At 36.2% G+C, this 14,961-nt stretch overlaps 1 protein-coding gene across 3 annotated transcripts in view; it reads right to left on the bottom strand.

The window, feature by feature from the left end:
- Positions 1–14,961, bottom strand: part of LOC149679805 (zwei Ig domain protein zig-8-like) — a 329,518-nt gene that overhangs the window by 242,499 nt on the left and 72,058 nt on the right. For 2 of the 3 annotated variants that reach the window (XM_089835640.1, XM_089835642.1), the window contains exon 1: positions 806–1,383. In XM_089835640.1, coding sequence (XP_089691766.1) covers positions 806–938 — 133 coding nt within the window. In that variant the 5' untranslated portion in view covers positions 939–1,383. Of the gene's footprint in view, positions 1–805; positions 1,384–14,961 lie in introns of those variants that run through there. The other variant, XM_089835641.1, reaches the window with a different exon arrangement.

The raw sequence follows: 14,961 nt of genomic DNA, 5'->3' as shown, positions 1-14,961 counted from the left end.
CCCAATTTCATTGATAATTCCACGTTCTAAAGAGGTCCTAGCACTTTGGTTGGGTAAATTTCCCAGGAGATTTGTAATTATTTCTTTTTAATCTAAGATATAATATAATCTGTACGGCGAAGATTAAGAAATGCATAAATATACTGGAATTGGGTGTTTCTTAAAATGTCTGCTACAAATTAAGGGGGATGTTTGTTCTTTGGGAAAACGATTTTGAGTCAAAAATGTTCTATTATACTTCTATCGCCTCCATTTTGTTTGCCACAAGGGACACTGTTCTCGGATTAAGATTTGACTCAGTGTTTTAGGGATGACCCCTAAATTAAATTTAATTAGAAATCATTGTCTAAATCAGTTTCTTAATTAAATTTAAGTAAGGGGTCATCCGTAAAATACTCCAACAACAATCTTAACTCGAAAACAGCATTGTCCCTTGTGGTAAACAAAATGGAGGCGATAGAACATTTTCGACTCAAAACCTATCGTTTTCCCAAAGAATTAACATCCCCCTTAATTTATGGAAGGCAGACTTATCAGAACAGAAACACCCCGTATATATTAAAACCTACTTCCCTTAACTACAAATTCGATTTTGGGTACTAGGAAGAAATTTCACTGGTAATAATTAAATTTCCATGAAAATTTCGAAGATAATATTGCTCTTAACAAACTTTCAATGTAATTTCCAGGTCTTATCTTAAATGTTCCTGGTATAAATAAATCCTAATACAACCTCAACAATACCCCATAAGAGTACAGAAAAAATTTAGTGAAAGAAAATAAATAGAAACATGGTTAAACTCACCAGGCGCCAAAATGAGTAGAATCCCGCAAATAATAGCGAAACATGTCGATTTTGAGGTCGTTATAATCCTTTGATGACGATGATAATGTTGATTTTGGGTTCGTAAAATTGCTTGATTCACGTTGGCAGACATTCAAAAGGCCTTGTCCAATTCAGTGCCCCCGTAAGGGACTCTGCCCGTTGTCGCTACAAATAATCCAGCTTGATAAGCGGGACATCCACAAAATTCTAAATCCGTAATAAAAAAAAATTAAAAAATAGAAAAAACACGAAATTTTAAACCAGGCCGAAAGAAAAGGTATATACGAATGATAATTCACAATACGCGTCGTTCACAAATTGTAATATTATAAACTATAATATAAAGTTCACAAATCAAATCACGCACCAAGCACGTTTTTAAATATTTAACACTTTTAAGATGAAAAAGCGCTGGAATTATATGTATATATTTCTTTCAAATATTTTCAAGGAACAATAGCACTACGAAACGCCGGGTAAAAACGTTGCAGCGGATAGAAACTGGGGTCTTGCACCGAGCGTGGACTCAAGTGTTCTAAAACAGCCCACTTTTACGCAATATTCTAGAGCTCTCTCTAGAACTGCAGCTTCTGGCGGGACTTTTTGGAGGAGAGAAAACGAGCGCGGGAGACGAACGGATCTTACCATTGCTATTTTGGGATTGGAGCCCCGCGAGCTTACGCCATCTAGCGGGATTATTTACAACTATTTCTTTGCTTAAGGGGGTTTCCTAAGACAGTTGAGTTTTCTTAAGAGATGGGTACTTGCGTAGGCATTTAAAGAAGGTGTTGCGTTACCTAAGGGTTGGCTTCCTTAGGGGTTAAGGAAGTTTACTTGTGAAATTTTCGATAGATTAGGGATGGTTTCATACTTAAGTGTCTAGACTTATTCCTTAAGGGTTGGTAAATAAAGGGTATTTGAAAAAAAGCGTGGGAAGATTGAAGTACAGAGGTGATTTTGAGTTGAAAATGTTATGGAGTGTTTTAAGGATGACCCCTTAATTAGAAATCATTGTTATGAAATCAGTTTCTTAATTAAATTTAAGGGGATATCCGTAAAATACTCTTTACAATCTTAACTCGAAAACAGCATTGTCCCTTTGGGAAAAGTATTATAGAACAATTTCGACTCAAATCGGCTATAGAACGTATTGTACCCTTTCGGGATCACCCTGTATATTGAAAAAGGAGTTAATTGGGGGAATTTCTGTCAATAAATTAGTTTTAAAAAGGGGTAGTAGACCAAAAATAGACCAAATTTCAATTTCACGTGTGGTTAGATTAGAAAAAGTAAAGAAACATTTTTAGTTATTGGTTTTCTTAATTAGCAATTAATAACATCGTAATATCGGTTTTCATTGGAAATTTTTAATTGCGAATATCTGTTAATAAATTGGTTTTAAAAAGGGTAGTAGACCAAAAATAGATCAATTAATTTTTATTTTAGGCGTGGTTAGAAAAAGTAAAAGAAACGTTTTTAAGTCTAAATCTTAATTGGTTATTCTTGATTTTTCGTAATTAGCAATTAAATAACATCGAAAAATCAGTTTCTCATTGGAAATTTTGAGACTCAAAAGCCAACTAAAACCTAATTTCAAACCTATTAATTACATCGAGTCAATTTCACACCTAATAAAACCTACCACCAATTTTTAACCTAAAACTAACATAAAACCGTCACCATTAAAATCAATTAAAAAAACAAATCAACCGGCAAAACACTAGGCAAGGCCTAAAGAGCAAATTAAAACCGTTTGGGTCGATTTGATCGAAAAACGGGTGATCGAAAACTTTCCCAAATGATCGAAATCCCATTTAATCGAATCCCATTTGATCGAATCCCATTTGATCGAATCCCGTTTGATTGAATCCCATTTGATCCTCGTCTATCGTTCAACATGTTTTGAAAACCAAAAATAGGTTTACTTTGGTTATGTAATATTTAATTTTATTTTATTTTGGATATTATTTAATATTTTATTCGTTTTCTGGTACTGCACCAATATCGGTATTTAACAAAATACAACTACCCACAACGCGATAATTCGAACTCATTATCAAAAGTGCCATTTATTCAAAAGGTTCTCGCGTTTATATACTAAAAATAATAGGTCTTAATACGTTTTTCTTCAAAATAACGATGCTAAAAAAATAAAATCCTATACTAAAGAACATACGGAAGGAGTGGAAGCACAAAACGAACCAATCCTAAAGAATACATGTAAGGAGTAGAAGTGCAGAAACCTAACCTAACCTAACCTAACCTAACCTAACCTAACCAAACCAAACCTAACCTAACCAAACCTAACCAAACCTAACCAAACCTAACCAAACCTAACCAAACCTAACCAAACCTAACCTAACCAAACCTAACCAAACCTAACCTAACCTAACCTAACCTATAAATATTTTGGAAGAGGTACCCTTTCATTTGGTAATAGGCAAAATCAAGAGGAAATACATTTGATATAAACTTCCCTCGGATAAACTTTCCTCGTCACTATATAGCAAATCTGAAAGTGTATGACTTGATTAGAAACAACAAGAATTATATTTGATATTTTTAACATACCTTCGAGGATTCGAACCAGCAACCTCCCGATCCGCAATCCAATACCGTATCCATTACGCAAGCGGGTCGATGAAGGCTCTTGCATTTTAGATTAAATGTATACTATTTCTATCATATTATTATTTTAGGGGGATATATATAATTTTTATTCGATCAGAATTACTTTCGATCAATAGGGACGAAATGCGCTCCCGTCAGAATTATTTTCGATCAAACTAATTTCGATCAAATAAGACATTTTTCGATCCCCCAATTTTCGATCATTAAGGAATATACCAATTAAAACTTATTCTGAAATTCTCGGAATACGCCATAGCGTCACGTGCTCGTAAAAAGTGGCGCCCTTTTTATTTTCCCGCCAAGAAGTCTGGCTCACCATATTTCCCGCTCGCTGGCGTAAAGTTTTTATGCCACTGAGCGTTCGGTTCGTTCGTTCATTTCAAAGGCAGATGTCATTTTAATGGTACCTCCCCTGAAAGCTCTTTTTCCTAACTTCCCAAATAGACTGACTTTCAGTTTCAAGCCTTAGCTCTTAGATAAAATCCAAGAGTTAATCAACCCGGAGTGAAAAACACTACTAGATATACATTACTGCCGAGTGATTTCTACCTGAACCACCGAACAGGTGACGGAAGTCACATCCTCCTATCTCTTATCAGGATTCAAACAATTTTTGGAAAACCGATTTTCCTGAGTTTTCAGATTTTTTTTCTAATATATTTCCCTGAGTTTTTCCCGCTTTCTTCGCATTTACATTTCCCCGAGTTTTCCTGGTTTTTCTCCCATATATTTCCATGACTTTTCAAGGTTTTTCCCATATATTTCCCTGACTTTTCCAGGTTTTTCCCATATATTTCCCTGAATTTTCCAGGTTTTTCCCATATATTTTCCTGAATTTTCCAGGTTTTTTCCCATATATTTCCCTGAATTTTCCAGGTTTTTTCCCATATGTTTTCCTGAGTTTTCCAGGCTTTTTCTTATATACTTCCCTGACTTTTTCCCATATATTTCCCTGAGTTTTCCAGGTTTCCCCCCAGGTTTTCTTTCATATATGGAGTAATAACAACGGGAGTGGTATTTTATAGTTGATGCAACCCCTTCAGAGCAAACTTACTCATTTCGCAGTATTTTACTAAAAACTCTAAATTTCCCTAAGTTTTTTGTCAACTATTTATTTCCCTGAGTTTATATGAACCCGACCCTGATAAACCTCCCAACCTTTCTAGGCTTTTCATTTCAGGTACTGAGGGCAACCATCCCCTTAGGAAAGGAAGGTAACTCCTTTCTAATTCACTCTTGCGGTGCTCTATACCTAAAAGGTTTCAAGTTGACTATCTAGCATAGCAGGAGGGTGTGTGTTAAATCGTGTAGCGCGCGCGAAAAATCGCCTGAAAAACAACAGTTGTTTTAGCGCGAACTGATGAGATCACTTTATCGCACGCACGTGACTGAAACGAAAAATTCACGCGCTCCAATAGTTAATTTCGGGTGTAAGCCGCGAGGCAATAGCTATTTATGGTTCACTACCTTATAGGCTCTATATGCTCTCAAGTTGCTCAACTCCTAGGCCTATATGCAAATTAGCGTAATTTTCTATTACTCATCGGTACTAAACGGGTTACGGATGGTAAATTCATAGACCGGAAGTATAATAGAGAGGTTAAGCAAAAAATATATATATCCATGTATGCCAGGGATAGATTTAATTTTAGAAGTAGGAATGGAGAACAGAGTAATATCCGGGCGAGCGTCAAAGTCCCGGACCCCCTTCCGCGGGACAGGGGGGGGGGGTATGAAAAAAGAGGCGGACGGATCATAGCGACAGAGGTAAAAAGGAATTATGTCACTATTTTTCGCCGTCCCCGTCAGCAACGTTATCAAAACGTAGTTTAAGTGAGCCAACCAAAAAGATAATTTAAACTTTTCGTTACGTGTTGAAGGGAGGGGCTCTATACTGGGTGGTCTATGAGTCGGACTGAAGTACATACTACCCGTTCAGTTCTCCATTCCTACTTGTAAAATTAAATCTATCCCTGGTATGCATAAGTTCATAAGATTTGTTCCATAATAAGTTTGTAAAGTCTGGTAACTTAAAAACTGGAGCTTGTAATTTTGAAGTGATTGAGGTAGGTCATAGGTTCGAGGTAAAGTGACGTACGCCTGGTTTTGGCGCTGCTGTCAAAGCTTAGTAAGTACAGACTAAATATGAGCTAGATGGAAGTCCTGCAAAATTAACTAACCGAGTGTAGTTCTTCAATTTTCGCTTCCGTCGTTATCCTTAGAACTAGTTATCTCGAGCTGTAAGTCTCTGGGTAGCATTACGAACTGTATGGGTATAGTGCCATACTCTTACGTTTTTAAATAATTAATTTCAGTTGATTTAAAATATGAATTTAAACTTTGAAAAATTTATAGGAACTTTTATTTCGAAATCCTGCAAAAATTCGTATCATACTCGTTTAATAAATAAATAAATAAAATTTAAATTAACTTTTAAAAGAAAAATATTCGCCTAACAAACTTTAGAAACAAATGAGAGCTTTGGTGGAAAGGAAAGGACCTTAGTATTAATTAATTTTAGAAATGAAGTAGAAATTAAGTACACAAATCAAAGTTCTTTTAATAAACCCTTTAAAGTATCGTCTGCTACAGGCGTATATAGCTTCGAAAAGAAACATCCGAAAGGTATACGGATAACAAAGACGATAAATAGGGCTTCAAAGTTACTAGTCCCTATTGTTTGAAGCCATACCTATAGTCTTTGGACCATTCACATCCCCAAAAAAAAATAAAAAAAAATCCGCTATAGGACTATATCTACAACAGTTCGATTCAGTTCAAAACCTGAATATAGGAGATGCTCTAATAACAAAATACTGGCAACCCCGAAACGCATGCGCAGTTAAAGTTAAAAAACAAGGGGAGGGGGAGGAAATTTCTTTAGCCCCCTTTAGCGCATGCGTACTACCAATTCATCCTTTTAATTTATAATTCAACTCAAAGGGAAGAAAAATTATCGTCTAAAACCTTGCTAACGTCTGAGAGAGCTAGTTTACAGCGACGGCAATATACTAATACACTGATTTAAATATTCTACGGGGGCAAAACTAGGGTTTGCGTTGCTATGGTTACGCGCTTTCATCTCTCTAAAATTCCCCAGCGAATTTCCTCCGAATCCTTTTTATCTCTAATTAATTTATTAATCAAGTATCATGACCCGAATACAAAGTTTATCCTTTAATTGAAATTAAAATCAAGAAATTGGATAGAAAGTGGAAAATGTACTTCTACTAAGATACGTAAGTATATTCCGGTTCATCAGTTATGCAACATATTGTTGAATGTTGAGTAAATATACATATAGTTATTGATTTAGTATTAAATTAAATTAATAACGTTTCAAATATCATGTTATTAGAGCGCAACTATGTATCAAACTATCCTAGACTTGTAAAATCAGAAGGGGATAATGGAAGAAGTGTAACACTATGTATCCTCTTAATACTTTAGTTATGTTTAACAAGGGGGGGGCAGGGTTCATACAACTTTTGAAAAACAATTTTCCCAGAGATTTCCAAGTTTTTCCCCATATACTTCCCTAAATTTTCCATTTTTTCCCAGGACATGGAGTTTCCTGTGGAGCAAATGTTAACGAAGAAGGGGGGGAGGGGCAAATATGACTATTACATACTCAAAGGGCATCTCCGTATCTCTACTATAACCAGAGTTACGAGCCTCCAAAGTTGAGTGTAATGTTAATCCTATGGAGGGGGGTAAGTTTATGAACATTTTGCTTAATTACTCGGCCCCTGTTTGACGCAAATTTCCCTGATTTCCCTGAATTTTACTATAAATTCGAAATTTCCCTGACTTTTCCCTGAGGTTGGTTTTTGTCAACTATTTATTTCCCTGATTTTTCCAGGTTTTCCAGGTTTGTATGAACCCCGGGGGGGGGGGGAGAAATATCGTCTGCTTGATTATATGAAGGCAAAGACGTTAGATAGGGGCCTGCAAAGTTACCAGTCCTGGAACCAAATTTGGATGGTCCGTATCTCTTAATTTACAGGTCTTTGTTGACAAACATACCCATTGTCTTAAGACAAAAACAAGGTGGCAACTCACCAGACTCTATTTTACCCCCCTTCCCCCTTACATTTGAAAAGGGAGCCAAGTCATTAGGCTTAACATTTCACTAGCTTTACCCTAGCAGTCACTCGTCCTTTAAAAAGAGCTCTGAAGGCGATGTTGAAAATTAAAAGAAAAATGTTCCACTCAAAAATAAAAAAAATAAATAAATTAAAAAGAACCTTAGGGTAAACAAATTGTTTTTCCTTTTCCGTTGTTTGGTCTTCAAGACAGAAATAAGTAAAGAAGAAAAAAAAAATATTTGTTTAGCTTGTCATTCTTAATTAGTTAACAGAACGGACGGATCTAGAGGTTATTTTTTTTTTTTTTGGTATTATTTTTTTCTTGATGGGAGAAAGCAAGAATAATTATGGTTCTTTGAGAGAATAGCCACATGGGCTATAAAACTAAAAGTAAAATAGAAATTTTTCCAGGTAAAGGTGCCTGTACAATTATTAAAGAGAAATATAAATTAATAATTAACCTAATCCTAAGGGACACGATAAAATTATAATAGCAAAGCGAATAAGCAAAAAACGGTAGTCAAATTAAGAAACACCGATGTATTATTATCGGAAGGAAACGTTTGTATTATAGGAACTACACAATCAAAATGCTAATTAAGTAAGTAGAAAGAATCAAGCTATGATTTGTTGTATTATATATATCTGTATGTATACAGGGTGTTCCTGATAAGTCTGGTGGCATAAATTAAGGTCGGTGGATGTTTGTTCTTTGGGAAATAGATTTTGAGTCGAAAATGTTCTATACTTCTATCACCTCCATTTTGTTTACCACAAGGGACACTACTGTTTTCGAGATATGATTGTAAAGAGTATTTCACGGATGACCCCTTAATTAAATATAATTAAGAAACTGATTTAGACAATTATAATTATAATTTAATTAAGGGGTCAAATCATAACTCGAAAACAGAGTCTCCCTTGTGGTAAACAAAATGGAGGCGGTAGAAGTACAGAACATTTTCGACTCAAAATCAATTTCCCAAAGAACAGACATCACCCTTAATTTATATAGGATATAAATAGTAGGATTTAGTTATTATTTATTATTATTTTAATATTTCAGATATAGACAGTGCACATCTCCAATATTTATTATTTTACATATTCTATTTCAAGGTAATGTTACTAGACAAACAAAGTAGTAAGCTAAGTTCCCGATTTAAAATTTAAAGCCCATCTGAAACTAAGCTGATGCCCTTACAAAACAAATCAAGTTACGTCTCTCTCAATGATACAAGGTAACCTTTGAAATGCAAAAATCCTTTACCTCATTTTATTTGTTGTGACAAAGGGTGAATGGCTTTGAACCCATAGATGTAAGAAATAAATAAATAAATAAATAAATAAATAAACTAAAGTCAGATACTATTCAAATCCGTAAAACACTAAAAAGAAACATAACTACAAAACGGTAACCCGGACGGCAAACAAAATGAGATAGAACACTTTAGACTCAAAATCGATCACCCAAAGAACACGGTAGAGAATATGCAGCCATTATACCGTACAAGATGGCGGCCACTCAAGGGGGAGGAGTCGAGTTTTCCCGATCTCCTCTTTTTTATCTGTCAATATCGGCCACTCAAGGGGGAGGAGTCGGGTTTTTTCGATCTCCTCTCTTTACCTGTCAATATTTGATTGATAGATTATATAGGCTTATAACAAAAGATGGTTTTGTAGGAATAAAGACCATAATATAAAGTAAAAAGTTATTTTATTTTCTTTAAAAGTATAGGTTCTAATATTAAAGATATTTTTTCAATTTTCATTTTAAAATGCATTTGATTTATTCTAAAATAATTCCTTCTATCTTCGTAAGGAAGAAGATAAATTTTAATATTATTTTTAAATCTTACGTATGTCATTAAGCCTTTCTTTGATATACAAAGCGTTAAGTTGTTTTCTAACGTAGAGTTCCAAAACTAATCTTTCGAGATCTTTAGTTTTGACTTTAAAGGTATGATAAGTTTCTTCCGTGTTTTCTTGGGATTTTTCAGGCGTTTTTTCTTCAGTCTTGATTTTTATATTTTTAGTGTACGTTTCTGTCTCATCAATGGTAAAGGGTATGTTTTTAGTAGGCCCACCTCTGATGAAATTACATTTGGGGAAATGTTTTAAATGTTCTTCGTAAGGGTTATCGGTCGGTTTCCAGGCTAGCAAAATCCCGTTGCATTCGAAACATTGAGCTAGATCATCGGTATGTAACGAATAAAAACCCGCGCTGCTTAAAGCTTTTTTATAGTTTTCATCTTGGGGCCAGGAGTAAAAAGAGTGATACCTTTGCAGCTCGGAGTTCATGATGCTGAATGAATATGATGATAGGTTTATCTGAGTTATATCCCCCTAAATTTACTACCCCCGCCCCCTTTTTTTACCCCCCCCCTCTTTTTTTTACCCCCCCCCCCCCTCTTTTTACCTTCCCCCTCCTTTAATATACGAAATAAAAGAAAACAAAATTTAAAAAAAGGGTGACACATTTATTTTTTTTTAAAAAATTACAAAGAGTATTTGTTAACAAAAGGATTATTCTTTACGGGCGCGCTTCAACATGTTTGTAACAATGATGTCATTTTTCAAGCAATCTCGTCCAAACTGCTTCATGAATGATTTATGGCTCTTTCTTTTTGTTCTTTGTATTATATACATAATACAGTATAGTCCGCATGTCGAACTTGACAAGCTTTGAAGTCTTCTTTTGTTAAAGGACCATTTTCTTGAATTTCTTTTAACAAATTCTTTAATCGAAGGGAGAAAGTTTCCTAAAGCCAAGGAGTCAAAGTAATACCCTCTTCTGTTTCCATCGAAGTAAAGGCTTACCCAATGGGATCCGTCTTTATAGTGATTGTCTAAATTTATTATAATGGATGAAGGAAACTTGTCAATTTTTTCGGGTAATAAATCACTTGGGTAAACACCTAGGAAATGTGGCGTGAATCGTAGAAAGCGTGTTATCTGATCGGCGTTCATTATTTGTTTAACAAACGATTGACACGTTTCTATTTTTATCTATTTGTAACAAAGCTTGGAATTCGGCTAATACGATACAGCTAAGAGTAGTGGGTGTGGGTTTTGCAAATCCCAATTCTAATCTTAATTGTCCTTGCTTCGTAGGGCTCCAATGATCAGAATGACTCGCGTAACCGTCCGGTGTTAAGTCTAAACAGTATATGGCGTAACCCGAGGCAAAGTCATCCATAGATATATTGTTCCCCTTGTCATTGTAGTGAGAGTTTGACCCCGAAAATAAAGTGTAATAGCTTCGGACAAATTGCTTTTTACTGTAGTTGGGTCTTAAGGCTTTGGATGGGTATTGTTCGGAATTGATGAATGCTGCTAGATGATTGACATCCCAATGTCCAAAGTCGAAGGGGTTACTATCCAATGTTCCATTGTAAGCGGTATGCTTTACAATAGCAACTGTAATCCGTGAGGGTTGGGTACCCAGGTAGATGTTCCCGATTGATGTGTTTAAGATATTAGGCGAGATTGTAAATATTTTAGTTTCCGTTCTAGTGTAACTATATTGGGCGGCTTTAATGCTTAAAGCTTGTTCGTGTGCAAATAGAATTTTGGGCGCTAATTGCAACTTTAAGACGTATAATATGGCTTCAACGATGACTGGTTTATAACCAGTGCCTGCCGCGGAAAGTTTACCCATAAGACAAAAACCAGCTTTGCTTCTGTGTAATTTTAATTTCATAGAAACGCCGTTTATCAGGTATCGAGGGATATTAAACATGTCCACGTAAAGGCTGGAATACATCTCAACTTCCTGGGATAATTCTGTGAGTTTCTTTCGTTTAACAAAACCCATATTTCCTGTAAGCGAATCCATGCTTCCGGCTGTATCTTTGTAAAACAAAGAAGACCCCAAATGAGATTCTTTAGCCGCCGGACCGTATGACGTCAGTGCCGAAAGCAAAGCCGTGTAAGCGTAGTTACTAGCAGCGGGTGTTGTTGCGCAATCGCCTAGTTCCAAATCGACACGCTCAAATTGACTGTGTTGGAAATTATTTACGGGTCCAACCTCGTCAGTGGCTGCTAAAGCGGTTCCATCTTCACATACAATTTTAGTTCTGGTGTACAGCATTGTTAAGGCTGTATCCACGTATTCGCTGCCGCTAGACGTTACTTCAAATTCAATAGGTTGGTCGCCTTTCAAGGAGGTCAAAGGTTGATACGGAACCCATTTGGAATTTTCGATGGCTGTCTGAAGGGGAGGGGTAGTGAAAATATCGAAACCAGTACTGCAAGCTTCAGTCATTTTTTAGGGAGAGAAAATATCGCGAACCGTTTTGAATGAGAGTTTACGTTTATCTGATTTAAATTTGTTTTTGTTGTTTTGTTTTATAGATTTCTTTTTCTTTGGAATTTTTTTCTTTTTAGTTAGTCTTTTCTTTTGTTTGGCACCCCCTCTACCGTATTGTTGTTGCACGTCATCCAGCGTTTCGGTGAATCTTCTTTTAGCGGAAGTTTTGAGATCTTTTCCAGCGGCGACGTCATTTATAATCTCTGACGATGTGCCCAGAAGCTGTTTACCAAGGAATTTGGCCCCTTTAATTAAGAATGGTGATACGTATCTTCCGAAAGATTTCAAGAAGCTCCCGATCCCGTGGCCATTTTGTCCGAATCCGTGTTGTCCTTGTTTTCCGACGTAAAAACTCAGACCACCACCTGACATCGCTTGTTGGGTATAATAATCCGTGTAAACACATCTTTTGTTATCTAGCGCGTTTGACTTGCACATCTTAAATGAACTTTACAGTGCAACAGTCCAAACTGAAATAAAGCGGGTTCACCCATGTGGTCCTTTATATAAATGCCAACCTCGCTAATGTAATGTTTTGACAAAGGGACGTAATGTGGTGAGACAAACGTAAGACACACGGTAGCCCCGTGTTTCTTATCTTCGATGGGTATAATACGTAAGAGGGGGGCGTGGATATTACCGACAATTTCCCCTTCGATCAGGTCACAATAAATATATAATTGAGATGGTACGTGGTAGTTTAACCTGGCTGGTCTATCACTCACCCCTTGTATATTGAGATGGTCTTTGTACCCCAAGATGGCGGCTAATGCTTTGTGGGTTTTGAAGATAATTTTTGTATCACCAGAGGCATCGGTTTTTAGTTTTACATGTCCCGTCGTCTCATTAATATGAAATAAAGAAGCTGTTTTTTCGCATTCTTTGGATGTATTGATAGTTTCAACAATGTGGTCTAGTGATTTGTAATGGCCGGCGGGTATATTATGTAGATGATAGTTTTCGATTCTACGAAGATCGCCGTCTTCTTTTCGTTCAACCTGGTATGTCAAGGCGCATGACTTGGGGTTTTTAGGTTTTTTAAAGTTAGCTTCATCTAATGAATCTTCAGGTGTTTTTCTCTTATTGGTTTTGTATATTACATTGTAGAAACTGTTTGTATATATTATCTCTACTAACGAAATTTCCCATTGTCCTTGTAAATTAATAGGATCCGGTAGTTTAGTGATGTAACTACTCATAGTGTTGTTAGGGTAGATGTCCATACTAGCGTCGCTAGGTAGCGTTAAATAGAATTCAGATTTTTTCGACATTTTCGGCTGTCACCCACGAGTTCTGTGATTTGGGCAAACCGATAAACGATACAAAATATTCTAATTTCCCGCTGCGTTTACGCTTCTTGAGTATAGAGTCTATCTTAAACAGTTTGGGCTCCACTGTTCGAATGAGCTGATCAGGGTAAAACAATCCGCTTATATGCTTGCTGTCCAAATCTTTCAGACGATATAACACTGGTTTTCTGAAACTCAGAATAGAGGAAATAACAAATATTTCCGTCGAGAAATTTGGTTCATAACCTTTAGAAAATTCTGGTTTAAGCTTACTTATTCTTACAAAATCACCGACACGAAATTTGACATCTTTTTTAGTAGGTTTATTACGCAATTCTGGTTTGTAAATGTTTTTGTATACTTCCAGAACGTTAGATGGGGAAACATTATCGGGTGCCATTTTTATTACGGAATGATAAGAGGCATTGTAGCCTTTAACTATGTCTGGCAAATGATCTATATATCTATGTGAATTAAAATGAGTCAACATTTTGAATATTCGATGTTTCAAAGTTTTAATTAATCTTTCTACAAAAGGACAGTGGAATTTTTCTGACGTCATAGAACCGTATTTGATTTTATTTTTCTTTAGAAGTTTTTGCGTACTTGAATTAATAAATTCTTTTCCTAAATCGGACCAGATGGCTTTAGGCTTGCTTTGTTCGATGATTATTTCGAGAGCTTTCGTAGCTTCGGTAGCGTGTTTTCTTTTCATGGGTACCACAAAAGCTTTTCGGGAAAAGCAATCAATGCCTACCATAAGATATCTGTAGTCATCGTTGTATTTCGCGATTGACCCCAAGTCAGCTAAGTCAACTTCAACCCTATCCGAGATATTAAAGACAGGGATTTTGCGTCTTTTGAATTTATTTCTAGCAGTTTTATGTAGTGTGTAAACGTCAGTGGCTTCTAGAAAGGCTTTGACATCGCTTCTCGAAATGTCAAGATGTTGAACCGCCTTGTACAAGGGGGCTAAACCGGTGAACCCTGACCTGTGTTTGCTGTTGAGATATACGTTCTTTAACGTTTCTTCTTTTTGGAGCTGCGATAGACCTCCCATACTGTACCCTTGGTATTAAAAGGTTGTTTCTTCAGAATTAAGGGACTTGCTTTATTGTCAAAAGTTAATCTCTTCTTCGCTTTTAAATACGTTCGGGGTCGAAGCCTGTTTTTTAATGGTACGGAGTGGGGCGATGCCTTGATTGAAGGGGGCGGTATTGAGAGGGGGTTTGATTTACTTGTTGGAGGTAAAAAGTTTTGAACAAAGGGTTCAAATTCTGTCCATCCTTTAGGGGGAATCCCCATAAGCGAACGAGCTACCCCGTATTTGTTGAACAGCGTAGGGTGTATAGTGAAATATACTAGTTGGGCTATATCTGAATCGGGGATCTTAAGGTCATTCACGTAAAGAACACCCGCATCATCCCAACGTACGCTAGAAGCGTTACTTGTCAAATGATCAAAAACCTTCTTCGCTGCTCCCCTATATTTCAATGGAAACATATTAATCCAGATATCTTGTTTATTCGATGGGCGTGGTTTCAAGATGTTCTGGTAGCGTTTCATTGCTTCTTCGTAGAAAACCCACTTGGTTCTTTCATCTAAAGCAGGATTTGAGATAATTTGGTTCATCTCTTTATCCAACTCTGATAACACTGTATTGTTTTTTGAAATATCATTGTTTGTTGTAGTTATTAATTGCTGTGGTGGTGGTGGCTTAGGACTTTGTTGCTGTTGTTGTTGTTCCAAGGGTACTAAGGTCATTTTATTAGCGTAAACTAACGTTTTATTCATTTTGAGAATAATCCGCCTAAG

Source organism: Phalangium opilio, unplaced genomic scaffold (genome assembly GCF_054372755.1).
Source record: "Phalangium opilio isolate 3A_F unplaced genomic scaffold, DU_Popi_V2 ptg000041l_1, whole genome shotgun sequence".
Taxonomy (NCBI): Eukaryota; Metazoa; Arthropoda; class Arachnida; order Opiliones; family Phalangiidae; genus Phalangium; species Phalangium opilio.
Note: the sequence above shows the minus strand (reverse complement) of the source record. Positions and strands in the feature narration are given on the sequence as shown.